At 46.6% G+C, this 27,574-nt stretch overlaps 1 protein-coding gene across 4 annotated transcripts in view; it reads right to left on the bottom strand.

The window, feature by feature from the left end:
- Positions 1–8,386: 8,386 nt before the first annotated feature.
- Positions 8,387–27,574, bottom strand: part of LOC118794492 (rab11 family-interacting protein 4A-like) — a 57,814-nt gene continuing 38,626 nt past the window's right edge. For 2 of the 4 annotated variants that reach the window (XM_036552754.1, XM_036552757.1), the window contains 13 exons: positions 17,707–17,924; positions 17,310–17,492; positions 15,889–16,023; positions 14,698–14,733; positions 14,254–14,353; positions 13,155–13,258; positions 12,878–13,018; positions 12,297–12,378; positions 11,248–11,385; positions 10,781–10,930; positions 9,933–10,010; positions 9,172–9,315; positions 8,387–8,671 (listed from right to left, as the gene is read on the bottom strand). In XM_036552754.1, the coding sequence (XP_036408647.1) occupies positions 8,555–8,671; positions 9,172–9,315; positions 9,933–10,010; positions 10,781–10,930; positions 11,248–11,385; positions 12,297–12,378; positions 12,878–13,018; positions 13,155–13,258; positions 14,254–14,353; positions 14,698–14,733; positions 15,889–16,023; positions 17,310–17,492; positions 17,707–17,924 (1,626 nt within the window). In that variant the 3' untranslated portion in view covers positions 8,387–8,554. The remainder of the gene's footprint in view (positions 8,672–9,171; positions 9,316–9,932; positions 10,011–10,780; positions 10,931–11,247; positions 11,386–12,296; positions 12,379–12,877; positions 13,019–13,154; positions 13,259–14,253; positions 14,354–14,697; positions 14,734–15,888; positions 16,024–17,309; positions 17,493–17,706; positions 17,925–27,574) is intronic. The other 2 variants (XM_036552755.1, XM_036552756.1) reach the window with 2 other exon arrangements.

Below are 27,574 nucleotides of genomic sequence, written 5' to 3'. Positions count from 1 at the left end.
GCATATAGGTCACTGTTTTTACTGCAAATTAAGATGTGTTTACGATGCAGTGAAATGCATTTATGACAGTTTTACTGCAGCGAGATGCATTTAGGACATTTTTATAGCAGTGAGATGTACTCAGGACAGTTTTATTGCAGTGAGATGCAGATTCAGGACAGTTTTACTGCAGTGAGATGCAGATTCAGGACAGTTTTACTGCAGTGAGATGCACTCAGGACAGTTTTACTGCAGTGAGATGCACTCAGGACAGTTTTACTGCAGTGAGATGCAGTTCAGCCAGTTTTACTGCTGTGAGATGCACTCAGGACAGTTTTACTGCAGTAAGATATATTTTGGGCAGTTTTACTGCAGTGAGATGCATACAGGAAGTTTCTTTATTGCATTTTGAGATACATATAAAGATTTATTATGCATAGAATTGCATTTTTTGAATTGCAGTGAGATGCATATCAGACTTCGCAGGCCAGACTTGGACCCTGAAACGCACCGGGACCTCACCACCCCTGTTTACACCGCCACGATTACACCCTGAGATTGGCCTGCGATTACACCCTGAACTGATAGGCCGTCTGAATCACCAGACGTGTTGGGAAAAGCTGAGCGCGGATGATTCACGGGACAGCCATGCTGCGGAGCCCCTCCCTTCCTGCACGTTTCTCCCCTGGACAGGACGCGGTGTGCAACCCGCGCAGCCCTGCGCAATCAAAGCCAGTGCGCCAAATCTCGCCAGACAGACACCGCCTTGAATGCCATGGGGGTGACAAACAACGCCCTGTGAGAATGAGAGCGCCCCCATTCCCGACCCGCCACCACCTCCCGACGCCCCCGCGCTGTGTTCTCTGGCTTTAGCTGAGGCCGATGAGTATTCTCGGCGGGGTAAATATCGATGCGTGTTTTAAAGGATTTTTGGCACAGTGAGCGTCAGCCCGACAAAAATGGTCCCATACAAAGGGAGTGGCCAATCCCTCGACTGGATCAAGGCTGTAATGATTGCGGTGAGTCTGAACAGGTGGAATTAGGTGTGTTGACACTGCCACCTAGTGGACATTATACCTGAAGTGCATGTGAAAAGCATTGGGGTTGTTTGTTCTAGTTTCCCAACAGTGTGACAAAAAAGATCAGTGAGACCATTCACATGACAGGGGACAGGGAACCGGACATGGTCAGCAGTGCTTTAGTGATTACTCACTGTATGCTAAAAATAATATGTATGCCTGAAACATTCCTAACAAATGCTGAATAGCTATGGAGGAAAAATGAACAAACACACTCAAAAAATCTTCCAGCAGAGTATAATATGCTTGGATTGTGGCTCAGATTGTCCATTCAGTGCTGTCTCACGCTGGCCATTGTCAGAGTGGTACAGCTTTAGCTTATTAGTGACCCATGACCCCCTGTTCCTCTACAAAGAGATATTCTGGAATGTGCAGTCACTCCCCAGCAAGTTTGAGATGGCCCAAATGCTTTAAACTGCAGTAAAAGGGGAACTTTCACTGATGAACTCCAGATCTGAAGTAAAACCCAGGAGTAAAGCTAGCTTCCCAACCCACATACACATGCGCACTCGCACGCACACACACACACACACACACACACGCATAAACTCACTCGCACAGACTCACATTCTCACACACACATACACACACACATACACAAACTCACTCGCACTAGACTCACATTCTCACACACAGGCACACACACATACACACATAAGCACACACACTAGCGCTTACATACACATGGACGCAGACATGCACACACATGCACAAAAATGTAACTGGCTGAGGCCAGTTCACATGCCTTTCAAATATGAACAGACATCTGCAAAGAGGAGTAGCCCTGGCTGTGTGGTGTGATCCACGTCCCGTCAGTCAGAGACCACACAAACCATACTGAAGATCCACCCAAATCAGAGCGCTGGAGCAGCTCCTGCACCTCTCCTCTCTCTGACTAATTACTACACACTACAACCCATGCCCATCAACATGCACCAATCAAAAGAAAGAAACTGAAGCACAGACCTTACAGAGCCAGGCTCTTAAAATAATACATACTCCTGAGGAGGCTAGGCTCCTCAGATGGGTAACTTTGCTTAGCCTGCTGTTGTGGATGTAGTCGGCGGTGTTCAGCCTGTGGTTGTGGTTGTGTCCAATGTGGGTTGGCCTGCAATATCAGAGGTAATCAATCTGGTCAACCTGTGGTAGTGGATATGGTCCATGTTGGTCAACCTTGTGGTGGTCAAACCATGGTCAGCCTGTGGACATGATCAGTGTCAGTCAGACTGCGGTTGTGGAAGCTACAGCATGCCCAGGTTAAATAAATGCAATCAATGTGCTCAGAACAGATCAAGACTGTATGAAAGGAGACAAGGAACAAATACATTTAGGGTTAGAGTTGGGTAGCAATGTGGTGCGGTTGGAGGTAAGGAGCAGGGCTTGCAACCAAAAGGGTTTTGGTTTTGGGGCAAAAAGGTGGGGTGCTGCTCCCACATCCTTGGGCGAGGTAACTAATACAAAATGCCTAAGGAAATATCCAGCTGTATAAATGGATATCATGTGAAAATTGTACGCCACGTATGTAGCTCTAGATGAGGACATCTGTATAGCACTGACGGTGGTTAGATGTTTATATAAGCTGTGCATGAGAGCTCCAGCTCCATCTTGCAGCCAGACCCTTTTCAGCACAGTCTCTGACCATCTTTCCCCAGCTCCAAGTGTCACCAAGTGACAGATCTTATCTCTGTAGACAGCAGACATTCAAGGACAACACAATGTTTAAAATATGTTAATACTTGCATTAAAGTGACTTGTTTTCCCTGTTGAATATGAGCTACATTTGCCTGGCAGCCACATTTAGAGGTGGTAAGCAGCAGCAATGCATACAGTCTTAACTGGCTGCCTACCAAGACGGCTAGCCAGGAACACCAAAACAAGGGGAACCCAAGCCTGAACCCAACTGCTGAAGTGTTGGTAACTTTTTGTGGTCTGGGTTCCGTACCACTTAAGTTGGTGGTCCAGCCCATGGTCCTCAAAATGTTACACTTGACTTCTCTGTTGCGAGTGTAGAGTTGTGTGCAAAACACTACCGATTTTCTTTTTCACGGAGAGGCCTTCATTCACCAGCAGAGGGAGACATAACCCGGACTGATCCTGTCGCTGTCGACTGTAGCTGCTGCAGTCACTGTGGTGTGGTTACCTCCGCTGTTTGTCTGTAGATGGAGGTGTGGTTTATATGGCTGCTCCCAGGTTTGTCTGACTGTTCTTCAGTGAAGAGGACAGTGGGAAATGGCAGGATATTGATGACACTCAGAGAGAACCATTCCATTTGGAGAAGAAGGAAATCATTCAATCTACTGATATGGCAACTATTAAAGGTGGTGCAAGTATGTACTCTAGTTAGATGTAAACAGCCATAATAGAGTTTCCTTCCACAGTCTGTCTTCTATATGAGCTTGAACCGTCTGAGCTTGTGCAAGTATAGTATGGGTTTCAGTGGGCCTTTGCAATCAAATTAAAGGGCTTTTTGTCCTCTTGTCTGTTCAAATTGCTGTTGCAACTGCAGTAAAAAAAAGTTTCTTGTTGGGGTGTTCAGCTCACTGTCTCCTTGTTGTTCATTTCAGTTTTCTCATGCAGACCCCCCCCAAGCCCCCTCCACACTCTGATTGGCTCAAGGGTGAATTATTCTCACTGGTGGCTCATGCTGATTCTATGTTGATATTGAATTGGTACTGACAGCCATCACCCACAGGTAGCTACAGACTAAGTTCGGAATACACCATGGTAACTACAGGCGATAGTCGTCCAGCAATAATTTTTGAAGGACTGTTGAGTGTGTGTGTGTCCAGCTTTAAAAAAAATCTGCTAGGCTGAAGTAGTGAATCACATTTTTAAGGGTCTTGAGCTGGGATAGGAATTGTCCATTTCCACCGATAAGCTGAAGTTTATCATTACTGGAAAAAGAAGAGGACTTGGGCAATAGATGATCTGCTATTGCTGTCCGGGGTCAATCCTTATCTAAAGAGGATGAGAGGCCACAAGGACTATATAATGCAAAGGTATCCCAGCTCCATTAGGAAAGAGAGCACAGCTAAGCTACAGGGGAGAACCTGTTAGCTCTCTGGGCTAGTTTTGCTGGGATGTGCATGGAAAAGCTGTTGTTCTAGACTCTTCCATGAGACACAAGGGCTTTAAAAGAACACCAGTCAAATAAAGCAGAAAGAGAGAAGTAGAAAAGAGACCCCTGTAAAATAATACCAGTCACAAATAAACCACCACAGAGGATAAGTAGTGATGTTAAACAGATGTTTTTATCATATAGTGAAACATAGTTAAAATACGTGCTGTACATTTCTCAGTAGCACAGAGAATCTAAGACACCAGCGATTTTCTCATAAAACTGTAAAAAAGACAGGCTCTTTTTAAATTTGCTCTTAAAAGTGAGATGAGTGGCACATGAAAACCAACTATTTTCTGTACATCAATTTACAATCTGTGAAAAAAAAAAAACATTCCCAACACCGATCACAAAGCAAAATGTACCAAAGCATCCTAAAACTGGCAGAAAAAAAACCTATTAGAACTGAAAATAACCGTGACAGCTTGCTCAGACATGAAGGCACAAATACCAGAAAAATGAACAAAAAAAACATGCAAATGAACCTCAGTTCAGTTTGTGCAACGAAGCAAAACTAACTCTGTTATGGTCTTATACAGTTTACAGCAGTTCGTTAGCGGTATCCTCTCCGTAATTACAATCTCCTTCCAAGTGCTGTGACGCACAGAGATCTCGATTATCTACTTCAGATTTAAAAGACCCTCTGAGAGCAAAGCGTGCGTGGACACATTTGTGACATTTACAGCCGTTTTATCCACTGTGCTGCGAAAGGGCAGACATTTCCCAGGGACTCTGTATACACGTCAAAGTGATTAACATTGTCATTTTTTTATACACTGTCATAATGGAGTGAGTGAGTTTCTCTAAGGAATCTTGACAGAAGCTCAGAGTAATTCCGCATCGTCAGAACCTCAGTGCCAGATGAGGGTGATTTCACTTGTCCCGCCTTAAGAAAATGACCCCACAGGCATACCAAAGTAGATAAACCCCCCGGCAGCTCTCGTAAAGGCAGATTTTTTCTGGCCTAGTGCATGCCTCAGTACTCAAACCCACTATGGCAGAATTCTGCTGTTTGAGTCTGGCTCCTGCTGGACTCTGCGCTGTTTCCGTGGCTAGCCATGAGGCTGACAGTTCACCCAGCATCGGTGAGCGGAGTGTAGTATCTAGCTGACAGGGCCAGCATTACCCTGCTCGGGACGAGTGCACCAAGGAGGCCTACGTGAGATGCATGTTTGACATCCCAGTTTAAATGATGGCTCACCATCTCCAGTGAGACAGCGTAAATAATGGTTCAGCGCCCTTTTTATGACAGTATAAATGATTGCAGAAAATATGATGCATGATGCACTAGGCAGATATAAGTTACATTTGGTGGTAGAGGATTTGTCATGCCTTCTAAGGGGTTAGTGGGAGCAAGAAGCAAGACCATCAATTTCATATAGAATAAATTATATATAGACTGTCAAGTTCATATATTTATATTCTGTAATATTTATACAGAAGACAGAAGCACACATAATTTCTTATCTGAAAAGGTTTTCCTTTTTGACTCTTTTATGAGACTGTAGGTATGACTGTGATGACACTAAATTTATAAACATGTACTTCAGCACACTACTCTCTATGAACCCTGTTGTGAAAGCTGCTAATCAGTATCCAATCCAAATTTTAATGATTTTCTGATTAAATGACCAACTGAATGAATGAGTGGCTGACTGGTTCATTGAATAACTGAAGATGAGGACGTGCCAATGCCTCTCTGGTGTTACTGCACTTGCAGAGGACACAACCGTAGGCCCAACCACAGCAGGCTCAAGTCAGTATCAGTGCTGATGGTGTGTGGATGTGCAGGGATGTAAATTCTGTCTGCTTGGCGCGCTCTACCTCAATTGTCTCCACCAGATGGCGCAAGTTGACGGCGGTGCACATCTAAGGGCTCTAAGAATTCACAGAGCTCATGTAAAATCATACATTTTTCTGCTCCTTAATTACGTGCATTACGTATGCAGAAGCCAGTGATTGTACAACCACGTGCAAAGCAAACTCATGTGGCTTCAGTTTGTAGTATGTCACCTTTACAAGAGTTGCTAACAAAAAAGATTAGCCTTTTACAATGTACGGTGGATGACAAAGGAGGGATCAGGGACTATAACAGCCCTAACCTTTTACCTTCAGGCAATGCCATATTGAACTGGAACTACTTCCCATTTCTCATGAGCGCTTGTGAACTCTTAAGACAGATTTGTTTAAGGTACTGCGCCATCTGTTGGAGAACAGGGCCCTACCATTTCTATATATGCAGGGAGAGGTGACACACCAACCAGAGCTGCGCAGTGAAGCCACAGCGAGGCGTGATCATGGCACAGCTCATCACTGAATCTGCAGAGTATTACTGTGTCCCTGTAGGGTCTACTGTCTCTGCACCTCTATTCTGTCCCTGGGGACTGAGTTCACAGTCACTGTCTCAGGTAATTACCCTAACACCTCCTTATTCATAGATCTCTGCGGAAAAAAATAAACCTTTTCTCTTTATACACATCATATATTGTCCCCCTTGCTAAAATAAACAGATTTTCCCCACAAAAGACATCATTTAAGTCCTGCTTTTGTATATGCATACCTATATATAATGGTATATAATGTGTACATTTTTATGTTCAATCTGTACATTCACATCTACTGGCTTCACGAATGAAAAAATAAAAGTTTGTGCTTGAACATGAATAACTATGTTTTCCCAAAAGGCAGGTAGAGTCATCACTCTGGGGTGTCCCATTAGCTGTGGGGTGAGGGGGGCAAGAGGTACAGCAGTCCCCCTCCACACAGCGGGACACTGAAGCTCCGTAGCCTCCTGTTCCTCATGCAGACAAATGAATATTAACTGTGTTCACTGAAGGGCGTTGTGACTCACCATACCCTTCCTTGTCTCCCCATACAACCAACAGAATCTGCTGATGTGTTTAAGAGGGCACTGAGAAACACAATGTATTTTAGCTGTGTGATGGGTCCTGCTACTCCTCCGCCTTTTGACTGGGTCACAGGATGCGATCCCTTTGGATGCGAGGTTAACGCTGGCATAGAGTACCCATTTTTGCTCCAAACGCCTTACCCGGAAGCGCCTCTCTGTGAAGCGTTCCTCCTTCCCCCAGCCCCTGTCTTTCGGGCGGGGCACACCCAACAATAGAACTGTTAACCTTGGGTGGGAGTTTTCACACATGTAGAAAACTTGATTGCAACACTGATAATCATTCTTGAGGAAATCAGTGCGAAGGGAACCATGGTAATATGACCTGTTGGATTAATGAAATGAGAAACCAAAAGAAGGGGATTGGACATTGAGTCCAGAGATGATTTTTATGGAGGGGGTTATTGTGGTGAAAGGAACCTCATTAAATCAGATATCCTCCTGTGGGCATCGGGTCACTGCTCCCAGCCTCTCATACTGTGGTCCCTCCAACTCATTGGGTCAGACCTTAGAAACTTTGCTCAGCAACTGCCTTTCCCATCTACCCCTCACCTCACTTTAACCTGTTTTCACATGTCTCCACAATCTGGAGCCACACCCCTTTTCTGGCCCTGCTGCTCCCTAACCCTAACATGAAATGCCAGCAGGTAAACCAGCAGTGTCTGTATCACAATACGCATCTCCCACGGTATTCCTGTCCTGGGACAGTACCCTCCGTGCCCGCATTCTCCTTCCTGTCTGGGGTGTGACCTCAAACAGCCTAGGCCATCCGAACACAATGCCCTGTTCCCCATGACCAGACCGCTGGCAAACTGCCACCGTCAACGACATCACAAACCCGCGGCTTCAGCCCAGTTCCATCACACACCTTTACACCTTTACATTACATGTCCCGCCTTTTCAGTCGACTTGCATGGTGCTCAAACCCCGCCCACTCCCTCACACCCTCTCTCTCTCCCTATGGTCAGCTCAGTGATTGACAGTCCAGCCACTGTTTGTCAGGGTAGACTGTCATTCAGAGGCCTGTGTTATGTTAGGCCTTCTTATTATGTGCACTGATAATGTTTACAGACAAATATATTGCAGGTTTATATAACCCCGCATCTACATACCCAGAGGTAGCAACTACTCCTATCTTTTATTCATAACAAAGATAAACTGATTTTTTCCACATTTGAGCCTCCCAAGTATATTACTTTGCAGTTATAATAGCTTTGTAGTCATCGCTAATCTTGTTTTTTTTAAGACTACAATAGTAGCAATAAAAAAAATATATAGAAATTTTTGAAAAAAGGGCATAAAAGACATTGTGATTCACATATTACTACAGTGTACTGAAATTCCTTTTGTAAACACAGAATGAACTTTAGTTCAAGTGGACTGCAAAGGGGGGCAGTTTACACCCCTGAGCTATAGGGGGTGCTGTCTAACCGCCGTGGCTCCTCTTCCTGCGCCCCCGGTGCAGAGCTGGGCCTAGTTCTTGATCTCCAGGATGGAGGGGTTGTGGTCAAGGATGGCCAGGATGATCTTGTCCATGTACTGCCTCAGACGGAAATTAATCTCCTCCTGCTCCTTCAGGGCCTCCATGAGCTGCAAACACCATGACAATAGCGTCATGACATGTAAAGGACATGTAAAATCATCCGTGCGTCATTAAACTCCTGATGGATTTTCTCAATAAGGACATACTGATTTTCAGTAATGTAATGCAATGTGTGGCTTTGTCTATTTTTATATATGTAGCTTTGTGTGTTCAGTTAGAGATACCCAAAGGGTCACAACCTGAAGCTGGTACCCACAGACATTCACGTGGCTGTCCATTCCTTTGTTCATTACCCCACCCACATACATGTTCATCTGTATGTTCATCTGCCCTTTGCCCTTTTGTGCATCTTCTACATTCTGCACTCTCATTATTTTATAAAACCTTAAAATCCAAAGCCATCCATTTCATTTCTAAGAATCTCGGTCCCCCAGCCCTTTAAGAACTGCCTATCAGGTGTGCCCCTCTCTCATCTCGTCTCGGGAAGCGTTGTTGATCTCCACAGCCAGCGGCTGAGCTTTCATTTGATTGGCTGGGAGGCTCTCACCTCGTCTCGGGAGGCGTTGTCGATCTCGGCGGCCAGCGACTGAGCCTTCGTCTGAGTGGCGAAGAGGTTCTTGGCCTCGTACAGGCTGAGGCTGAGGATCTGCCCGTTCAGGTCGTCGTTCTGGTCCCGGAGCTTGTGGTTCTCCTGGAGGAGGGGAGGGGACACGTCAGCCCAGGAGGAGAGGCCTGGCCAGGACAGGTGGGGCAGCTGGCCAGGGTATCTGAAGGGGGCTGGGCTTCTCAGCACAACCGCTTTACACCTCTCCTGAAGTCACTACTCCCTATGTACTTCCACTTGACTGTCCAACAGACACTAGAAGTTTCCCCATCTCTGTCCTCCTTTCCCCCTGTCTCCCCCTATCTCTCGCTTCTTCTTTCTCTTTCCCTTTCTGGTTACCTATCCAATACCTATATCCTATATCCTATACCTGTTTCTTTCTCTCTCTGCATCTCTCTTTCTCAATCTTACTCTCCCTCTCTCACTGTCCCTCCCCTCCCCCCTTTCTCATGTACACAGACATAAGTCACACAGTGTCCATAGGTTAACACAGCAGACCAATCAGTAGCTTGCATGTGACCATGGCTAGTCCTTTTAGACGGAACACAAGATTACTCAAGAGTTACTGTGTGAGGATGGAGATGTGAAGCAGGGAAAAAATGGCACGTGCATTTCCCACGTCTCGAACGTGAGCCCTCCATGGCTCTAGGTGGCGCCCTTGTTAGTGGTTAATGGATCAAACGCTACAGGGAAATGCAGTTTACCATCAGACTGGGCAGAGGCCGTGCCCCTGTGGACACCAGGTGCTGGAATTCAGAAGGGATATCCTGGGGAGTAAAGTTCTGGGTGAACAAAACAGAGTGGCAGTGTGAGAGCCTAAATGGACTGGACCGAGGCCTGGGCCTTGATGCCTTGTGCTGCAATGTGTGCTCAGGTCCTGAATGGATCTCCTCACGCCTATTGCACCTTTTCTTTACTTGCTTGTTAAATGCTCATTTGTCTTTGTATGTAGAGGGGAGAACTGCCAGGGCTCAGCACCTTATAGAGCAAATTCACAACTGCAGCTTGGACTGATTGCTCATGACCTTCCATTGTACTGTACAGTAATGTAAATATTACCGTAAGCGATATTTACTAAGTAAATATTGATACTGTAAGTACGGCTATCTGCTGAAACAATATGTGTGCGTGCGTTTCTTCAGTCCTTCAATGCAAAGCCAGCGTGTGCTTACTGTCAGAGCAGTGTAGCAGCTCAAAGCTGTGGACCAGGAGCAGCAGGCAGGAGACCTGACCTTTTGTGAAGTAGAGGTGTGCCTTTTGCTCAGATCAATGAAGGTTAAATGTATAATGCTGCCATATCTGACAAGTTATCTTTAATGGTAACAAGAGAACAAGGTGTCTCTCCCTTGAACGGAGCACTATGTTGGACATTCTTACTCTTGTGCAGGTATGACAAAGTCATGGCTCAGAGTTGTGTCACAAAAGGCCAAACTGGCTACTAGTAGATCTGGATTTCTTATGCATATTAAATATGAAAGTTGGGGCTTATTTCAGTGGGGGAGGGGGGTGTTGGTGTTAGAGCGTCTGTGGTAGGGTGTCAGCGTGCACTCACCTGCTTGAGCCGCTTGACCTCGTGTTCAAGCTCGATCTCGCGAGTCTTGGCGTTGTATTCGGACAGGCCGCTGCGGCCACGTCCCGGCCGCTCCGTCTCCAGCTTAAAGAGCTGCAGGTGCTCCAGCTCCCTCCGCAGGTCCTCGATCAGCTGGGAGGGGGGGAGAGATGCTGACATCAACAGTGTGGACACGCGATTATTTGTGACTGTGTGTTTATGTGTGTGGTGCATTATATAGGCGCAAGAACTGTGCATGAATTTTATGTCCGTGTGTGAGAGGGTGTTTCTATATGAGATGTGTGTTTATTTATGAGATGTGTGTATGTGTGTGTGTGTATGAGAGAGTCTGTTAGGTGTCTATATATATGAGGCATATGTATGTGTGTAAGTGTGTATATGTCTGTGAGGTTCCCGTGTGTATGAGGTGTGTGCACGTGTGAGTGCGTGTTAGCACACGCGAGCCTCACCTCCTGCATGGCCTCCCTTTCTTTCTGGAACTCGTGCCTGTTCTGCCACAGCTTGTCCATCATCCTCCGGTACAGATCCATCTCGTCCTTCAGACGCAGGCTGGTGTCCTCCAGCTTGTCCGTCATGCGTTGCTTCTCCTGCGGGCGGACACTCGGGCATCAGCTCATGCATGCTTCAGTCAGGAAACAGGCGCTCTGCCTTCCAACATCTACCGAGCAGCTGCTTTCACACACCGTTACACATTTCAGTTAAAGGAACTAGAACTAAAGGAAATGGCTCTGTGTTTTTAAGGCTTTTTCCTCTTTTTTCGCTCCCTTTTTGGAACCATCAATCATTACATTATATTACATTATTGGCATTTTGTAGATGTTCTTATCCAGAGCAATTTAAATAGGTTACATTTTTTTTTTACATGTTACCATTTATACAGCTGAATATTTACTGAGGCAATTCTGGGTACCTTGCTCAAGGGTACAACAGCAGTGCCACAGCAGGGAATTGAACCGACAACCTTTCAGTTAAAAGTCCTGCTCCTTACCACTATGCTACACTGCCACCCATTCAGCATATTTGGTTCGGTATATTAAATTCATCTCACAGTCACAGCCTCATTACTCCCAATTCCAGTGGTAGTGGTGTTCACATACCTGCAGTGGCTATTTTTCACACTTTCTATTTTTGTACTTTTTATTTTTTTTATATTTTTTTCACACTTTTTATTTTCGTGCACCACAGGGAAGCTAACACTGATTGAGGGATGGGGTACATGCTCTGTCATCATCTGCAAGGCTCATGAATAGCTGATTACAGGGTGCCTGAGATTGGTAAGTCGAGGGAGGGGTGTGCCCATATACCCATGCCCATCTCCGGCAGAGCAAAGAAAATTGGTCCCACTGCTGTAGGGTACCGGACGTTGTGGATGGGCTCAAACCTAGTGCTTTAGGGGTCAGCCTGCACCCGAGACCGGCGCCTTAACTGACCGAGCCTCCCGGGAGGCACATGTCTGTGACGTTAAAGAGCTGTATGGAAGGCAGACTCTATGAAATACCTGATCCAGCCTCTCGGTCTGGGACTTCAGCCTGCATACGTTCACCGTCATCTCTCCATTCTCCTCCTCTAGCTGCTGGACCCTGTGGGTGAGAGGAGGGATGTCATTCGCTCACCTGCATCCCTCATACCTGTCCCTCATTCACCTGCAAACCTCACACCTGTCTCGTGTTCACCTGCCTACCTCACACTGGCCTTCACAGAGTCCTCTGTGCTTTCTGTGCTGTGCTATATTCTGCTACACTGCTCTGCGCTGAAATGAGCTGCACTGTGTTGCGTAACAGGTCTCTGCTGCTCTATAATGTGCTGGGTTGATGTTGTGCTGTATGAAAATGTGTATGATGTGATGTAATATCCCATACTGTGCTTTCAGATATTTCACTACGGATGACACCTTAACAGCGTTGCCCTATAGTGTACTGTGTTGTAACAGACTTATGTGCGGCTGCATTGACAGCCATGGCCAGAGTGTGACAGTCAGTGCGTGGTGTTGAGGGATATGTTAAGCAATGAGTGTGTTGGGTATTGAGGGGAGTGTCTGGTATTTAGGAGTGTATTGGGTAATGAGGGAAGCGCTGTTACCTATTACTGAGCAGCTCGATCTCAGTGTTCTTGTCCCGCTCCATCTTACTGTAGGCCTCCCGATGCCTCTTCAGCTCCTCCTCCAGCATCTGCTCCGCCCTCAGCTCCTGGTCCTTAATCTGCTCCTCTAGCTCATGAACCCTGTGAACGCACACACACACACACACACACACACACACACACAAAATGATCACATCATACACATCACGTGCTGTGCAAACGAAAGTTAGACACACTGTGTATGTGTGTGTGTATGTGCGTGTGTATGTCCTGTTACCTGTGAACCAGCTGTATATTCTCCTGCTTCAGCTTGGTCTTCAGATCTTCGCTCACCAGGCTGTCATTCTCAAGCTCCGTCACCTTCTTCTCCAGGTAACTCACCTGTGTAAGAAAGAGAGGGAGAGTGAACCAGAGAGAAATAAAAGGAGGGGCAGAGACACAGAGAAAGAGGAGGAGTTGTGATGCAGCTCCGTAGCTGGTGAATACAGGTACAGTGGCACATGCTCCTGTCACAAGAACACTATTCAGTAAGTCTGCCACAGTGCGATACAGGTGCATCTTGCTCTACCCATTGATGTCAACAATTATGATTAATTCTACTTATCAATAGGCAGCATTGTGTACCTTCTGTGCTTCGGGTTTAACAACACACCTGGTAACAGCCATGCTCACAGCTGAGATAATGTATGGACAAAGGCCAAGCAATCAAAAGAGGCAGCATTTAAGCGACCCAGTCAGCACACAGTGTTCTTCTCAAGACTGCTAAAAAAGCTGCTAACAAACAGCTGGTGTCTACACCTTTGTGCTATTTCCACTGTGGCCTCTACTAGCCGGGGCTGTACAGCACCTCTAAACTAAAACCCCCTGCCCATACCACAGCTACACTATCCATTACTGTGTGAATTGCTATTGTTAGTATAAGTAAAATAATTATGAATTTTATCCAACATCCGTGCCATAATTTATTTTATTTGCCTGACATCGCTGGTGAGGGGGACTGGGCATGAAGGTATAATGTGTTTTTAATACGGAGCTAAAGCCAACTATGGAGGCTGAGTTGTGCCAAAATTGGAAAAAAAGTGCAACAGTAATTACAATTGCACACTACTTGCACTGCTTTACAATGAGGATGACTTTCAAAAAGCTAATGCAAAATCAATAAGGTAGTTACAAACACCCTTATTCCAATCTAAGTACGTGGAAGTGGTCAGGCGCTAAAAACTAGGGCCACAAATTTGAGTAGACTCTTTTACAATCAGTAAGATGCCTGAGTGTCAGAGAGCTTGGAAGGAGCGGAGTGTTTATGTTCGCTGCCTGTGCGTGGATCGCGGAGCGCAGAGTCTCCCCCTAGAGGCCGCAGCGTGCATGTGTCGTACCTTCTCGGTGATGTCCACGTCGCAGGAGTCGATGCTGTCCCTGAACAGGTCCTCCGTGCTCCCGTTGCAGCTGCTGAAGTTGCTGTGGTGGAAGAGTTGCCTGGAGACAGAGGAGGAGCGGAGCCTGTTACGGCGAACACATGGGAAAACACAAACACACACTGCACACACTACGCACTTTCGCACACACTGCACAGACGCAGGTACGCATGCACACATAGGCCCACACTCACACACACACAAATGCTCATTCTGGAGCTCGTGAGACCTTCGCTGAGGTAAATAAGGCTGAATAGCAGGCTGAATGTACACCTGTTTTGATCCCAGCTGAGTCTCATCTCTGGGGCACCACAAGCCGAGCGCTCATATCTGGGGACAGTTAATGATTAACACTGACACTGTGTGAGCAAATACGCAGAGAGAGCAGGAGCGAAAGTGACCTACCTTCCAAAGGCTGTGCTGGATATTTTCCTGTTTGGGCTGAAAAATAAGAGACATAAAATCATTCTATGTTACTACAAAGACATTTCCACTTTGCGAACTGACAAAGCATATACAACTGAAATGGTGCTTGACATATTGGACACATTCATGATGAGACAGTGACTACACTACAGCATTGTGGACTACACAGTAGCAGATATAAAGGAGACACTCATAAGTCATATTATTACTTTTTGTGTGAAAGAATTTTCATGTGACCACTGACTGCACTATGGCACTGTAGCTCATATAATGCTTGTGATCCACATGGTGGTACTCATATTTAAGGAGAGTTGCTTTTTTATTTGATTTGATAAAGGTTGTTCAGCTCTATCCTTGGTTTATCAGAGAATGACCCTTGGATTCTGGATGATCCCCCCTCTGTGTGACATCTTCCTTGAATCAACATGGGAAAATATATATGGTTGGCTGCTGGCTAGAACATGGGAATGATGAACAGCTATAGTGGTACAAACCAACAGCAGCCACCAAGGAAAGCCATGGCTGAGTCCACAACACTAACACTTAAGAGTAAAGGCTGGAAAAACTTTGGAAAAAGCTGGAAAGAGAAACTTTTAGTTCAATCAATGTCCCATGAGCCTTTCCTGCAGATCGCACACCCCTCCCCCACACCCGAAGTTCTCTACTCTTCCAAACTATCTCACGATTCCACACTTCACCCAGCTCTCACCCAGGAGGCCGTAGCCACGGCAACCCGCTTTCCTTAGTGACGCATCCCCTCTGATAATGGTAAATGCACAGATATGGATTGCATAAGTGCAAAAGAGGCTCCATGTAAGTGTGAACCCCAGAGCATTAATGGGTTTCACAATACCTCATCACGCCCGAGCAACAGGAGAGCATCGTTAAAGCTGGAGAGGGCCCAGGCCTCTTGTGTGCCACCAAAGGCCCTGTAATCACGGCACTCCAACGTGTGCGGGACACGGGGAGGGCCGAGTGCACGGCACTGGGATTCTTAATGGGATTAGCCGCCGCGTGTGACTCAGCCAGTTCGCACCCCCTGCCTCATCTCACGCAATTTTTTTTTTTACGGTAATGGGATGAGATGGACACGGCCGCTTACGCGTGGCGCTTCGCACGGTTTGGTGCGTGTGACAGTAGAGGAGCGTAGTGCACACGATGACGTCCTACCTGTTGGCTCTGAGGTTCTTGAGCCGCGCCTCCAGGTCGTTGAGCAGGTTGACCTTCTTGCAGCACTGGGAGCAGTACACGTCCAGGGGCTCGGTGCAGTACAGGTGCCTCATCTTCTGGGGGGTCTGACTGGCGCTGTGGGGACAGGGGAAGGGGAAAAAGGGGGGGATGGTTATAGGAACGCCACGGGTCTCAGCTCTTACCTGATTGCCCTGGCTCACTTTAAGGTTCCCGCACCCCTGGCCAAAAAGAAGAATTGTAAGGGTGCTGTAGAACAAAGTGACAGGAACTGTCACAGACAAAACTGTAAAAGGTTTTGGTAATGGCGGGTGGTACTCTGTGTTATCAATCACAGAAGTGAGCTTTTGAGATGCACTTCAAAGTGGCCTTGGCAGGAACCTGCTGGAGACAGCTATAAGTGCATGTACAGACAGCAGGGAGACAAATAAACCTGCAGAGCTCAGATATTCCTGCAGTGAACATCATTATGACTAAGCAAACTGCCAATCCTTATGTAGCGATGATTAACATTGGTCTGCTGGCCCAGGGCTCGTAACCAAAAGGTTGCTGGTTCAATTCTGCGCTGGGGCACTGCTGCTGTACCCTTGGGCAAGGCACTTTACGCAGAATTGCCTCAGTCAATATCCTGCTGTATAAGTGGATAACGTAAAATTGTAACCTGTGTAAGTTTCTCTGGATAAGAATATCTGCTAAATGACAATAATGTAATGTAATGTAACTGGTGGTGGGGAAGGGCATAGGATACCACATACCACATATTGTACCATTCACTCTGTTGTAGATTTGCAAGAGTCACCTTGGGGTCTATTCAGACACACGTTTCCCATGTCACACACTACCTTACAATACCAGCTTCAACGGAAAACCAATCAAAATGTTCTGGGAAGTGCCGCTTATTGCAGCCACCTACAAATGGGAGGGGTTACCGAAGTACCGCTTAGCGATGTATGACATCGTGCCAAACAGACACACAGCTGCCGATCCTTACCGCGGCACGGCAGCGGGATCCGCTCAGATCGCCCTGGCCTGGGCTGAGAGGTCCTCAGAGGAGAGCGGCGGTAATAGGCTTAGAGGACAGGGGAGTGAGGTGCGGGATGTGGGAGGGGCACACGCCACCGAGGGAACGTGCCTAATCAGACCGTCTGAGGACAGGCTCGGGGCCGGTTATGTAAGGTTTGAACAGGAAGGATTATGTGGGGTGGCCGTGTGTAGGCACATCCTGAGCTGCAAGGGGCTTGTGAAAGGATACACACCCGGCGCTAACGGAAGCCTGCTTGTTGTCATTAGGAATTCAGGGCAATGTAATTATTGACATCATCATGTGCTTTCTTTGTAATGGCTCTTTTTCCCTTCCCCAGGACTTTAGTGGCTGAGCGAGTGTGTGAGTGAAGGAGACTGACCTGGAGGGGACAGAAGAGCCCAGGTCAGAGAACCCGTTGGTCCGAGTCTCGTCGTCGGGACAGGGGCTGCTGGGGGTGAAGTCCCCATCCTCGCCCTCTCCGTAGTCCTCAAACTGCTCCTCATTGGATATGAGGGAGGCGGAGGAGCGTGCTGATAGGTCAGATGCCATCAGATGACCAGAGCTGCAAGGTAAAATACAGTCACTCAGCCAGACACACACAAAACACAAACATATTCTCCGATCTGTCTGGAGACGATGAATATGTATGAACTGATCAGTAGATATTCTATATTGACCACTTACTATCTATTAATAGATTAACAATTGACCTATGTCAGATCTAGTAATATCTTAAGACTCAGCATGCTGGTGCTACAAGGTTAAAGGCCACTGACTCGTTTCCAGGCAGGAAGAGGCCTCCAAGAACTTCCTCCTTGCTGTCGGGCCGCCCCCCGTCAGAGGTGTCTGAGCCCGGGGCGCTGTCCACCACGCTGTCCATGTCCGCCTCCAGGGCGGCGCTGTTGTTCAGCCCCGCCTCCTCCGGGTAGAGCTGGCAATCGGGGTATGGCCGCGTACACACGATAACCGGCCGACCCACCCCCGCCTCCATGCCCTGCAAACACAGAAACAGGAAAAACTTCAGCCACCAGGGCCTTGCTGCCAATGACATGTTATATCTATGTCAATGTATGATCTAATATACCATACCATACCATTAATATGCCACATACTTGCAATATGCATATGTCCATAGACTACAAAACATATCATTTACTGCTGCTTTGGTACTATTTTATGCATAAGAATTTTACAGTAAAACCAGTTTTATAATATACTGTGCATGTATGGAAAAGATAATAATTGATGTATTGCAACAATTGACATTTTCTACCATTTGTACAATATTTTGACTTCTTCACATATTTCTTATCATGTTGACACTCGGCTAGACCATGTGAGAAGGAACAGATTTTTGCAAGCTCATGCCCACTAAAGCTCTTCTGCCACACCTGTTCTGGGGGGGTGGGTCACAAAAAGACAGACAGGTCAAAGGTCAGAGACACTTTCTGTTTGCTCTCACTTCCTCTGCCCCTGACCCAGCACCCTTGCCTCATACCCCCCGCCCACCCCCACTGAGCCTTTTACATAGAAAGGAGCCTTCTAATCCTGTCTAATCTGGCCTAATGCATATGGATCTGCAGTTTATCTCCTGAGGTTAAGTGTGCAAACACACGCGGTGCTGTAGCCAGCCTTTCCAACAGCGGGTCCCCGGGACCCTGCTCACATAGCTGAGTGCTGTGCCGCGCTCCTGCAGGTCAAACCAATGAGCAGGGATGAAAGGTACAGTGAGGTGCTCCATTAATGTTCCAGTAATATTCCATATCCTCTTAAACTACAGCCCAGGGCAGTGCAGCAAACCAATACCCTGTATGAAACAGAGATCCACTTGCTTCACTGATTCTAAAGATAACCCCGACCCCACGTGCAGAAATCCCACCGACTTTCCTTGCTCCTGTTACGTAAGTACTCGGGTTAGGCACCGCGTAGAACAATTTTAAGAGGAAACTCTGATTGGTTTTAAGTACCCCCACCCTCCGTTCCCCCTCTTGGCCAGCAGCAGCTCTGTCCTGAGACCTAAAGTCAGGGTCCATCCGTTGGTCAGAGAGGCCCCTGCCCAAATGGGTCATAGCTCTCTCCTCACCCACACTGACAGACACAGAGCACAGGCATTTACTGACTAACTGAGCAGCTCAGCTGTTCAAGCTGTGGAATAGCACCAACAGCTTGCATTAAACCTTCTCCACCTATGGTTATGCTGAACTTCTGTTGAACTTTGATTTGATCGACTGTTGAACTTCTTGATTAAAGTCATGAATGGACAAGGGGGTCTTTAAGAAAGCACGTTAATATAACTGTTACAGACACAATGTCAGCTTCTTGGCTTCAAGTCATCGCTGACGTCATTTATTAGCTTGGCAGACACCCAGGGTGCCTTAAGGACACATTTCCTATGTAATCCATCTCCAGCGTTGGGTACGTCCTGAAGCAGTTTATATTTGTCAACTTATTTTACGGCTACAGCTTCAGTGTCACGGCCTGCAAACTGGCGCTTCAACCTCCTGTTTAGTCAGCCAGTCAGCCATCCTGCCCCCACATGAAGCCTCAGCTCTGCAGTTAACCAGACCCTGAGCAGCAACCCAGACCTCTATTCCCTTGCTGAGCTGGGAGGGGTGCCAAACAGCTCGGCCCTTGGAAGCAGTGACAGACGGTGGTGCTTTAGGGTGGAGGTCGTAAATAAAGGGGCTTGATGTTTTACAATGGCTTGGTGAGTGAAAAACAGATATTTGCACAGAAACAAGCGGCGCTGTCCCCGCCCTCTGACCCCGGACAACCGTGTCAAAACTCGACACTTTACACATACGCCCTTAAACTGTGCGTCATGAACTGGGTCCAAACGAAACTCAAATGTCCAAAAGAATTACACACGATTCATTTTCCCCTACCAAAAAGCTTTCAAATAATACCTATGCCAGCTGACACATACTGTGGCCCTGTTAGTTATAATCTATCACTTTCAAGAAACACTTACCATGGCATTCTGATTTGTCATTTGAAAGAAGTGTTTATGAAGAACTTATATAGGACCTATCATTGAAAGCATTACTAAAGCTGTATGCTTTGTACAGACTCACGTTGTAATTGGATTCAATATGGTTTTCATCCCTTAATATGGCATTGTGTAAATTTCCTATGGAAGGCTATTCAGCTGTTGGTTTTCAGACCAAGGTAACCTGTAAGCTGGCTCTTTGATTACTGAGAGACAGACGTATACTTACTAAAATCATCCTAAATTGCAACTACTCTGTAGCAATTTAAGTAAATGCCATGAGCTGTTTTATTAATTTTAAAATGCTTACATGTTAATATGCCTATTCATGTTAATTTGTTTTCCCTGTTTGTTTGGTTGTTGCTGATCGTGAAGCAGAAATATTTGTACTTTTTAAATATTTTTCACGTGTTCAGTTAATACCTTCCTGTTCTACATCATTTACCACACAGGAGAATAAAAAGTGTCATGTCATCCTGAAGGTGAGAAATAGCTATGCATGTGTCAATGTGGCTTATACACACATACACTCCTAAACTGTTTCAGTATAAGGAGAAAATAAATTGACAAAAATGTCAAAAACGTCAGATATTGAAAAAAATATCTGCCCTGTTAGCTTTTCTGAAGAGATGACCAGGAGACTGAGCAGTCTGCCCAGATCTGGGATCATGCCCCCTCCCCTACAGGGAGTGTGAAAAACTGCTCATCATTTAAGAGATATAAACAGTGCGTGTGCCTGCGTGGCACTGACAAAGCACCAGTGTTTGATCATTGGCAGGAAACATTAGCGTCTGATTAAATCACACATTCCTATGCAGACATGGTGTGCCACCTTGACGAGGTCAAGTAGTGAATGCAGACATGATGTGTCACCTTGATGAGATCAAGTAGTAGAAAAAGTTCTACAACAGAGAGCACACGCAATTCAGCAGGCCATCATGAAAAAGTAGTTGAAGAGCCCTGTGCTAATGATAGCTAAGTCAGCAAGTTACTCTTACTCAGAGCAAGCATGGAATATGATTATTAATACAGCTTAGTTTTCGCCTGGCTTAGCTGTGAGTGTATACAGGTAACTGATATGGCTAACAATGGACATGATAATTTGACATGAAATGAGCACTACGCCTATGATGAAGTCTCCTGTAATGGCAGATGTTGGATGCAAGCTCGTTGCTAGATGTCATAGCCAGATTTGGATGTCATGAGGAAGGACACCACACCCGCTGACCCCGAGGTGGCGGGGAGGGGTTTGAACGATTACAGCCCAGCAATTTGGCGATAAAACCTCAGCGGTCTCACATGGACCTGGTCCCAGGTTAAGGTCAGGGTTGGTGAACGCAGATGACCGTTTCCCCTCAGGTCTCTACCCGGGCACGTTTCCATCCACAGCGTCTCTCTGTGAAGTATTTACAGCGATTCACGGGTCGATACGGCTTCGTTATGTCCGTGAATTACAGCTGGGCCTTTAGCGTTCACCGTGGTCTGACAGTCCAACACCGCAGTAAAACTGCACACCCTCGACACCATCCGATTTAAACCATCTCCATAAATCCCCTACGGTGACTGCTAGACATAACCGCGCCAAACAGAAGGAAGAAAAACCATTCTCCCTGACAGGATTTGGCCGTTCCGAAAAACACAAAAAAAGGACTGATTTACACTGTAGGTGGCGCCTCACTCTGGACCGGGTTCAGTTGGCTCTCCTGCTCTCTTTCTGTGGTGGGAAAAGGACCTGAAAAAGGGACCCAAAATTGAATTCTATCCTCCTGATTCCTTTAAAACAGTCTCCCTATGCGCATATCCAGAGCCTTTGTTGAAATTCAGACAACGCAACGCAGTTGGCTGATGTAGTGGTCACACAGAGCACCTGGTGTTTGAGAAAATGCTAACAGCAAACATCGTGCCTTGATATTGCTGGAAGGATCTTAATCAAGCATTTGCATTAAAAACACAGCAGTACAACGTGCTTTCTTTATGCAGACCTCTCCAAGTACATAGAGCCTCACTAGTTAGTATTTTTTAGTTATTAACATTTCTACTGGTGGTTCTTCCACAGCCACAGGCCCTCTCCCCTACAGGGGATGTGAAACAACTCATCATTTAAAATAAAATAAAGATAAATAACATTCATGAGAATTAAAAAGATAACATTAGTTCGAAAGCAGGTGCTTGACTGCAGACATTGAACTCCTCCACATTTGCATGGTAGAGAGATCAGCATTGTTAATTCTAGGCAAGGACAACTCTAAAAGCACAATATCTGAAAGAGCTGGCAACTGCTCTGCTTGTGGTTGATGGGGGCGGGTCATTGGTTAAGCTTTGACTAGATGGCACTGTGTGTTTTCACATTATTTGTCTATGGTTGCAGACAGTGACATTTTTTATGAGGAGGCAGCACATGTTCTGAACATTTGATGTGACAGAGGCCTGCTCACTCTGTAAAACAGCATTGCCAGCCTTTAGTAAACTTCTTAACTAGGCAGTGTGGCCTTGCTCAAATATTATTGATTGCTGACTCTAGAAAATTAAAGAAGAAAACATTTACCATCAGGGCTGTATTGAGACCAGACCTACGTGTGTGTACACACACACACACACACACACACACACACAGGCATGCATACACAGAAAACACACTGCAAGTGTTCTTTTGGCTGGTCCAATATAAAGGAATGGATACACACACACATACACTGTCCTTTGGAGGAGTGCTTTTTTTGCTCACTTTGTTCTCTCTCAGTAATTTCCAAATTGCAGAGCTGTCTGAACTCCCCTCTCAGCGATGACTTTAATCAAAGTAATCCCTCTAGGTCCGCACCACTGCGCTCTACCCTCTCTGCGGGAGAACTGGCCAGCCGTGGGGACGGGGAGAGCTAAGCCGCAACCCCAAACCAATGCCGGCAGCCTGTGGGGGTCCGCGACCAACCCCTCGACCTCTTGACAAAGCAGTCCCTGCAGCCGGACTGGCGGAGCCTACCTTCTCTGCAGACGCACCATGAGAGTCCAGACTCTCTGACCCCAGCCCCTGCTTACAGTCAGAACTAAAGAGACTTTCACATGCTGGACTGCAGATGAATGTGAGGCGGGCTGCCCTATCCTGATAACTCCTTGCTCAATCCTATTTACCCCACAGTGCAGGTACACCGCATTCATTCCCACTCTATCTCTCTTAATAAGAGGGAAGGATCCCTTTTCTGAAGGAAGGATCCCTATTCTGAGGGAAGAACCCCTACTCTAAGGAAATGATCACTGCTCTTAGGGACAGATCTGTACTCTCAGTTAAGGATCCCTACTCTCGGACAAGGATTGCTACACTCAGTTAGGGACCTCTACTTTGAAGGAGGGATCCAAGTAAAAAAGAAAAACAGAGCTACAGAGCTTTGTGTTTTTAATGCGTGACATCACAGGAATGCAAGGCATGTCCATAGGGTCCTCCAGCCTTTGGCAGGTGCAACAGGAATCCCACAGGAACTAGTCAAGAAAGACCTGGACTTCAGATCAATCACATCTCTAGCAAGCTGACCAATTTTAGAGTGAAAATCTGACTGCAAGCTAACCGGTATTATATAAAGTGACACACACAATGTGTGTCACACAGCACAAAGAGAACAGCAAGACAGCCTACAGAGAACAGAAATCATCATGCATAATTCAGTGCACAGCACTCAAAGCAACCACGGAGAATACCTGTATTCCACACATACACCAACATGCTCCAGAGCAACTACTGTTATGGGTGCTCCCTGCTTTTAAGATACAATGCATGTCTGGAAACCCTGTCATAAATGTATGGATTATAAGGAATGGAATGCTATGCTCCCATAGATGAAAAATCATGAGGTCTTTAAATAAATTTTCACAAAAAAAATTCCCATGACATTAATACAGATACTACTAATATCTGTATATTTAAATATATTTTAACATAAAGCACAGTATTTAAAGGACATAATATTCAGTATTGTGGCACATGCTGTGTGGTCTTTTGGGAAGGATAGGACACAGAGATTGGCAAGGAGTAAATCATGGTCTTTGGGTATGTATACATTTACGGGGAGAGCAAGACAGTGCTCATGCTAGGATAGAATAATGTTTTTCACCTCCCCCTCACTGGTTCAGTGAATGGCAAAAGCAAATGAAAATAAGAAAGGGAGCAGGGAACAGTGACACTGTGACCCTGTGAATTTGCGATGGGGACCATTCTGTCAGTGCCTGAGTGTCGGACCTGGGAGCCCTACTGCTTCAGATTCATGAGAGCGATATACTTGTGTCCATACCCCAAGGAACCTGGAGAGGGTGGACCCATTTACACCCTGCACAGAGAAGCAGGGTGCATCTCACTGGCTCGCTGCCACATCCCACGGCTGCTACAGCCAGCCAATCCCACGACAGGTTATTACCGTGTGACTCCTCACAGCAGTTAATCTTTACATGTGGGAATGTGGTGAGTTTAAGATCCAATCATGCAATCAAGGAATTACTGTGAAGACTCTGAAAACAAGTATTGCTGAGTTCATTACCTCACAATGGCTTTGACAACATTTCACTTGAACACCTGAACACAGCTCTGAAAACAGCATGACCTGAACACAGCCATATCTGACTACAAGGACACCTGAACATAAGCTGAACAAGGCTACACTGGAACCCAACCACAGCTGAATATGGCCACACCTGAACACAGCCCCACCTGAACACAGCACCAACAGCACCATTGCACAGATTCAGTCTGGCTGCCGTGGCCTTGCTGGAGAGCAAGGTTCTGCAAGCCTGCGCTGAGTCCTTCTCTCAGCACAGGGAAAGGATGGGGCCAGTTTCTTAGACAACCAAATCTGTGTAATGCTGCAGTCCCTGTGGTTTAGCTTTCACAGGGATGTTTGTATACATCAAAAGAGGACAAGACAGAAATTTCACCAAGGAGAAACTATGTTTCTCCACCCTGCCAGTGCCGTAGGCAGGGAAGGCCAACGTGTAACAAGTCTCTTGTGTCAGCTCACAGGCGGGCTGCACCCCAACAGCATGAAGAAGCATGACTCTCGCTCTTACCCCTGCTCCTGCTCTCAGTTCCACGGCCCACAGTCGACAGGAATGGAGATAACGGAGCCAGCAGACCGGCAGTCCAGCGGACGTGAGCCTTATTCAAATTTCATTTATGCAAATGCATGCAAAACACATACATATCTCATGCTCGTGCTGACCGAAGAAAGCTAATGCCTAACTATGCGGCCTCGATCTCCTTTGTGGTGGCTGATCAAAGATCTTGTGAAGAAGCTCCTGCTGAATAAATGAAAACCCCTGTGCGCTGCAGTGGAAACTCTGCATTAAAATGCATCTCCATTTGCTGATACATGCCTAGAGCAGCTCCTAAACTTCCAAAAGGAGGTAGTGTTTCTGAATGTAATACTACAGCTAGCGCCTGTTAGAGATGAATGGACATCGAGATGGTACCATGTCTTTTTCTCCGACGAATACACACAGTATATTCAATTCTAGCCCAAATGCCAGGCTTTAAGGGGGCGGAGCATGGACGGGGCAGCTTGGACAGGACAGGGTCGGCAGCATAGGTTGAGGGTGGAGTGGGCAGGGCTGTGTCGGTAGTGCGGGTAGGGGTAGGTCTGGCAGAGTCTGTGGGTGGGGCTGGGCCACCTGGGCAGAGAAAGGCGAAGATGTGGCCTGTCATTTTTTCTTCCTCCCTTTCCCCTGGCACCCCTCACACATTCCTGCGCGGTTGCCATCCACCTGGTAAAAGATCCAGGCCTTCCATTCGCAATCATTAATTATGGAGATGTTTTTGTCTGAAAAATCCAGGACAGAGGAGGGAAGGACAGACTATTCTGGTGGGCGGGGAGGGGGAGGGGGCTGGAGGATTGTGGTAGAGTGTTCGTTTGATAAAGCAGAAAGAAGGCCCTCCGGTTTGTGCGAGTCAGCAGAAAAAGGTGTGAAGAGGAGGAGGACGAGGAGGAGGAGACGGGAGGAGGACAGGGGAGGGGATGCTGTTTGTTCTGCTGTGTTTTCAAGAGGAGATCAGAGTCTCCTCAAAGCTCAAATCTAGAGGATGCTGCAGAGGCGTGAGAAAGCATCCCTCTCCCTTTGAGAGAAATCTCACAGCAGCACTGTGGCTCAGTATATTCCAGCCAAACCAGCCTTCCTTCTTTAGTGTGGGTGAAAACCATTTGATCAGTCCTGTGCCCACTTCATGAATAATCTAAACAGCCATATCCTTCAAAGGTCTAAAATCTCTATATCTGGGCAGTTGCATACATTTACATTTATTTATCTGGCTCTTACCCAGAGCGACTTCCAAAAGGTGAATTCAGGATTAGGCATGTGGCCGTATAGATGCTGAATCATTAGTTCCATACTTGTAATATAGTGCCAGCGTGGGAATCATTGCCACAATAAGTGCTGTCATCAGATGTACAACCATATACTATTTTCAGCCACCAAGCTTATACCGCAACAAGGGCTACAACAAGCAGTATCCCATCTAGGATTCAAACCAGCAACCACCTGGCTTCAAACCCAGCTCTGAAATCAATGCCCAACACTGAAACATTCCACGCAACTTGCAGCACATGCCCATGTCCTCAAATATACTGCACACCCTGTGAACAAGCTATTCACTCTATAATCAAAGGGGAACGGGGCACATACGAATACTCAAAGTTCAGCATACTAACAAGTTCAACAATTCTCAACCCATACATTTTGACACTGAGAGGTGAACAATCAAAAAACTCATCTGATGAGTACTGAGGCAACTGGCAGCCAATAGGATGATCCAAAGACTACGGCCCATCTGCTGGCCCACCAATAACGTCCAATTTCATTTCCTCAAAGGTCCACTGACATCCAGCACAAGCAAGCAAAGAAGACGCATGTTGCAACAGAATGGCTGTGGAATCGGTAGAGTGGTACACGTATCACACAGGCTTGGAAATCGAGGGAATTGGGACAGGTATCACAAACACACAGCTTGGCAACAATTTCCATTACAGAGCCATCACCTGGTCACTGACAATGCACTACAGGACACACAATGACATCAACTGCTTCCGTCATGGTGGCTGTGAGCGGATGGATCAAACAGACCCTCCTGCTCTCTCCAAAGCTCAATTCCGCAACTTACACGTAAGCCCAGTGTGCATTTTATGTGCTTTATGTTTGCCACTCAGGTCTTCTGCCAGCATAGCTACCGTTCACCTCCCACAGCTTTTCTGCTGCTGTACTTTCACAGGAAACTGCTTACAGAAAACACCTGTCTTGCTGTTGGCACTTTAGATGATTTCATTGGCTGCTGGCAGCCCCGCTTGGCCCGAGAAACTGACCCTCAGTCAGCCCTGGAATCAGCAAATAGCTGAAGCCTGTCCGAAATCCGCTCGCAGCTCGTAAGACTTTGCAAGGCCAATCATTGTCGCTTGTGGGCGCCTGACAGACACATTTCCATGGCACGCTCGTAACAGCTATTGAAAGAGCTCCGTCGGGGCCGAAGCAGTAACGTGCGTATGAGGCGTTTGCAAAAACAAGTTGCCGTGGAGTTAATGACGCAGACAAAGCCAAGTCTCTCCCAGCGGTGGGATATAGAGAACCAGGCAGTAAAACGCAGCAGATCAGTTCCCCAGGAGACTGTGTGTTTGGTTCAGTTGGACAGAGCT

The sequence above is a fragment of the Megalops cyprinoides genome, chromosome 19 (genome assembly GCF_013368585.1).
Source record: "Megalops cyprinoides isolate fMegCyp1 chromosome 19, fMegCyp1.pri, whole genome shotgun sequence".
Classification (NCBI taxonomy): Eukaryota; Metazoa; Chordata; class Actinopteri; order Elopiformes; family Megalopidae; genus Megalops; species Megalops cyprinoides.
The sequence above is the reverse complement of the archived record's forward strand: the minus strand, read 5'-3'. Positions and strand labels throughout refer to the sequence as shown.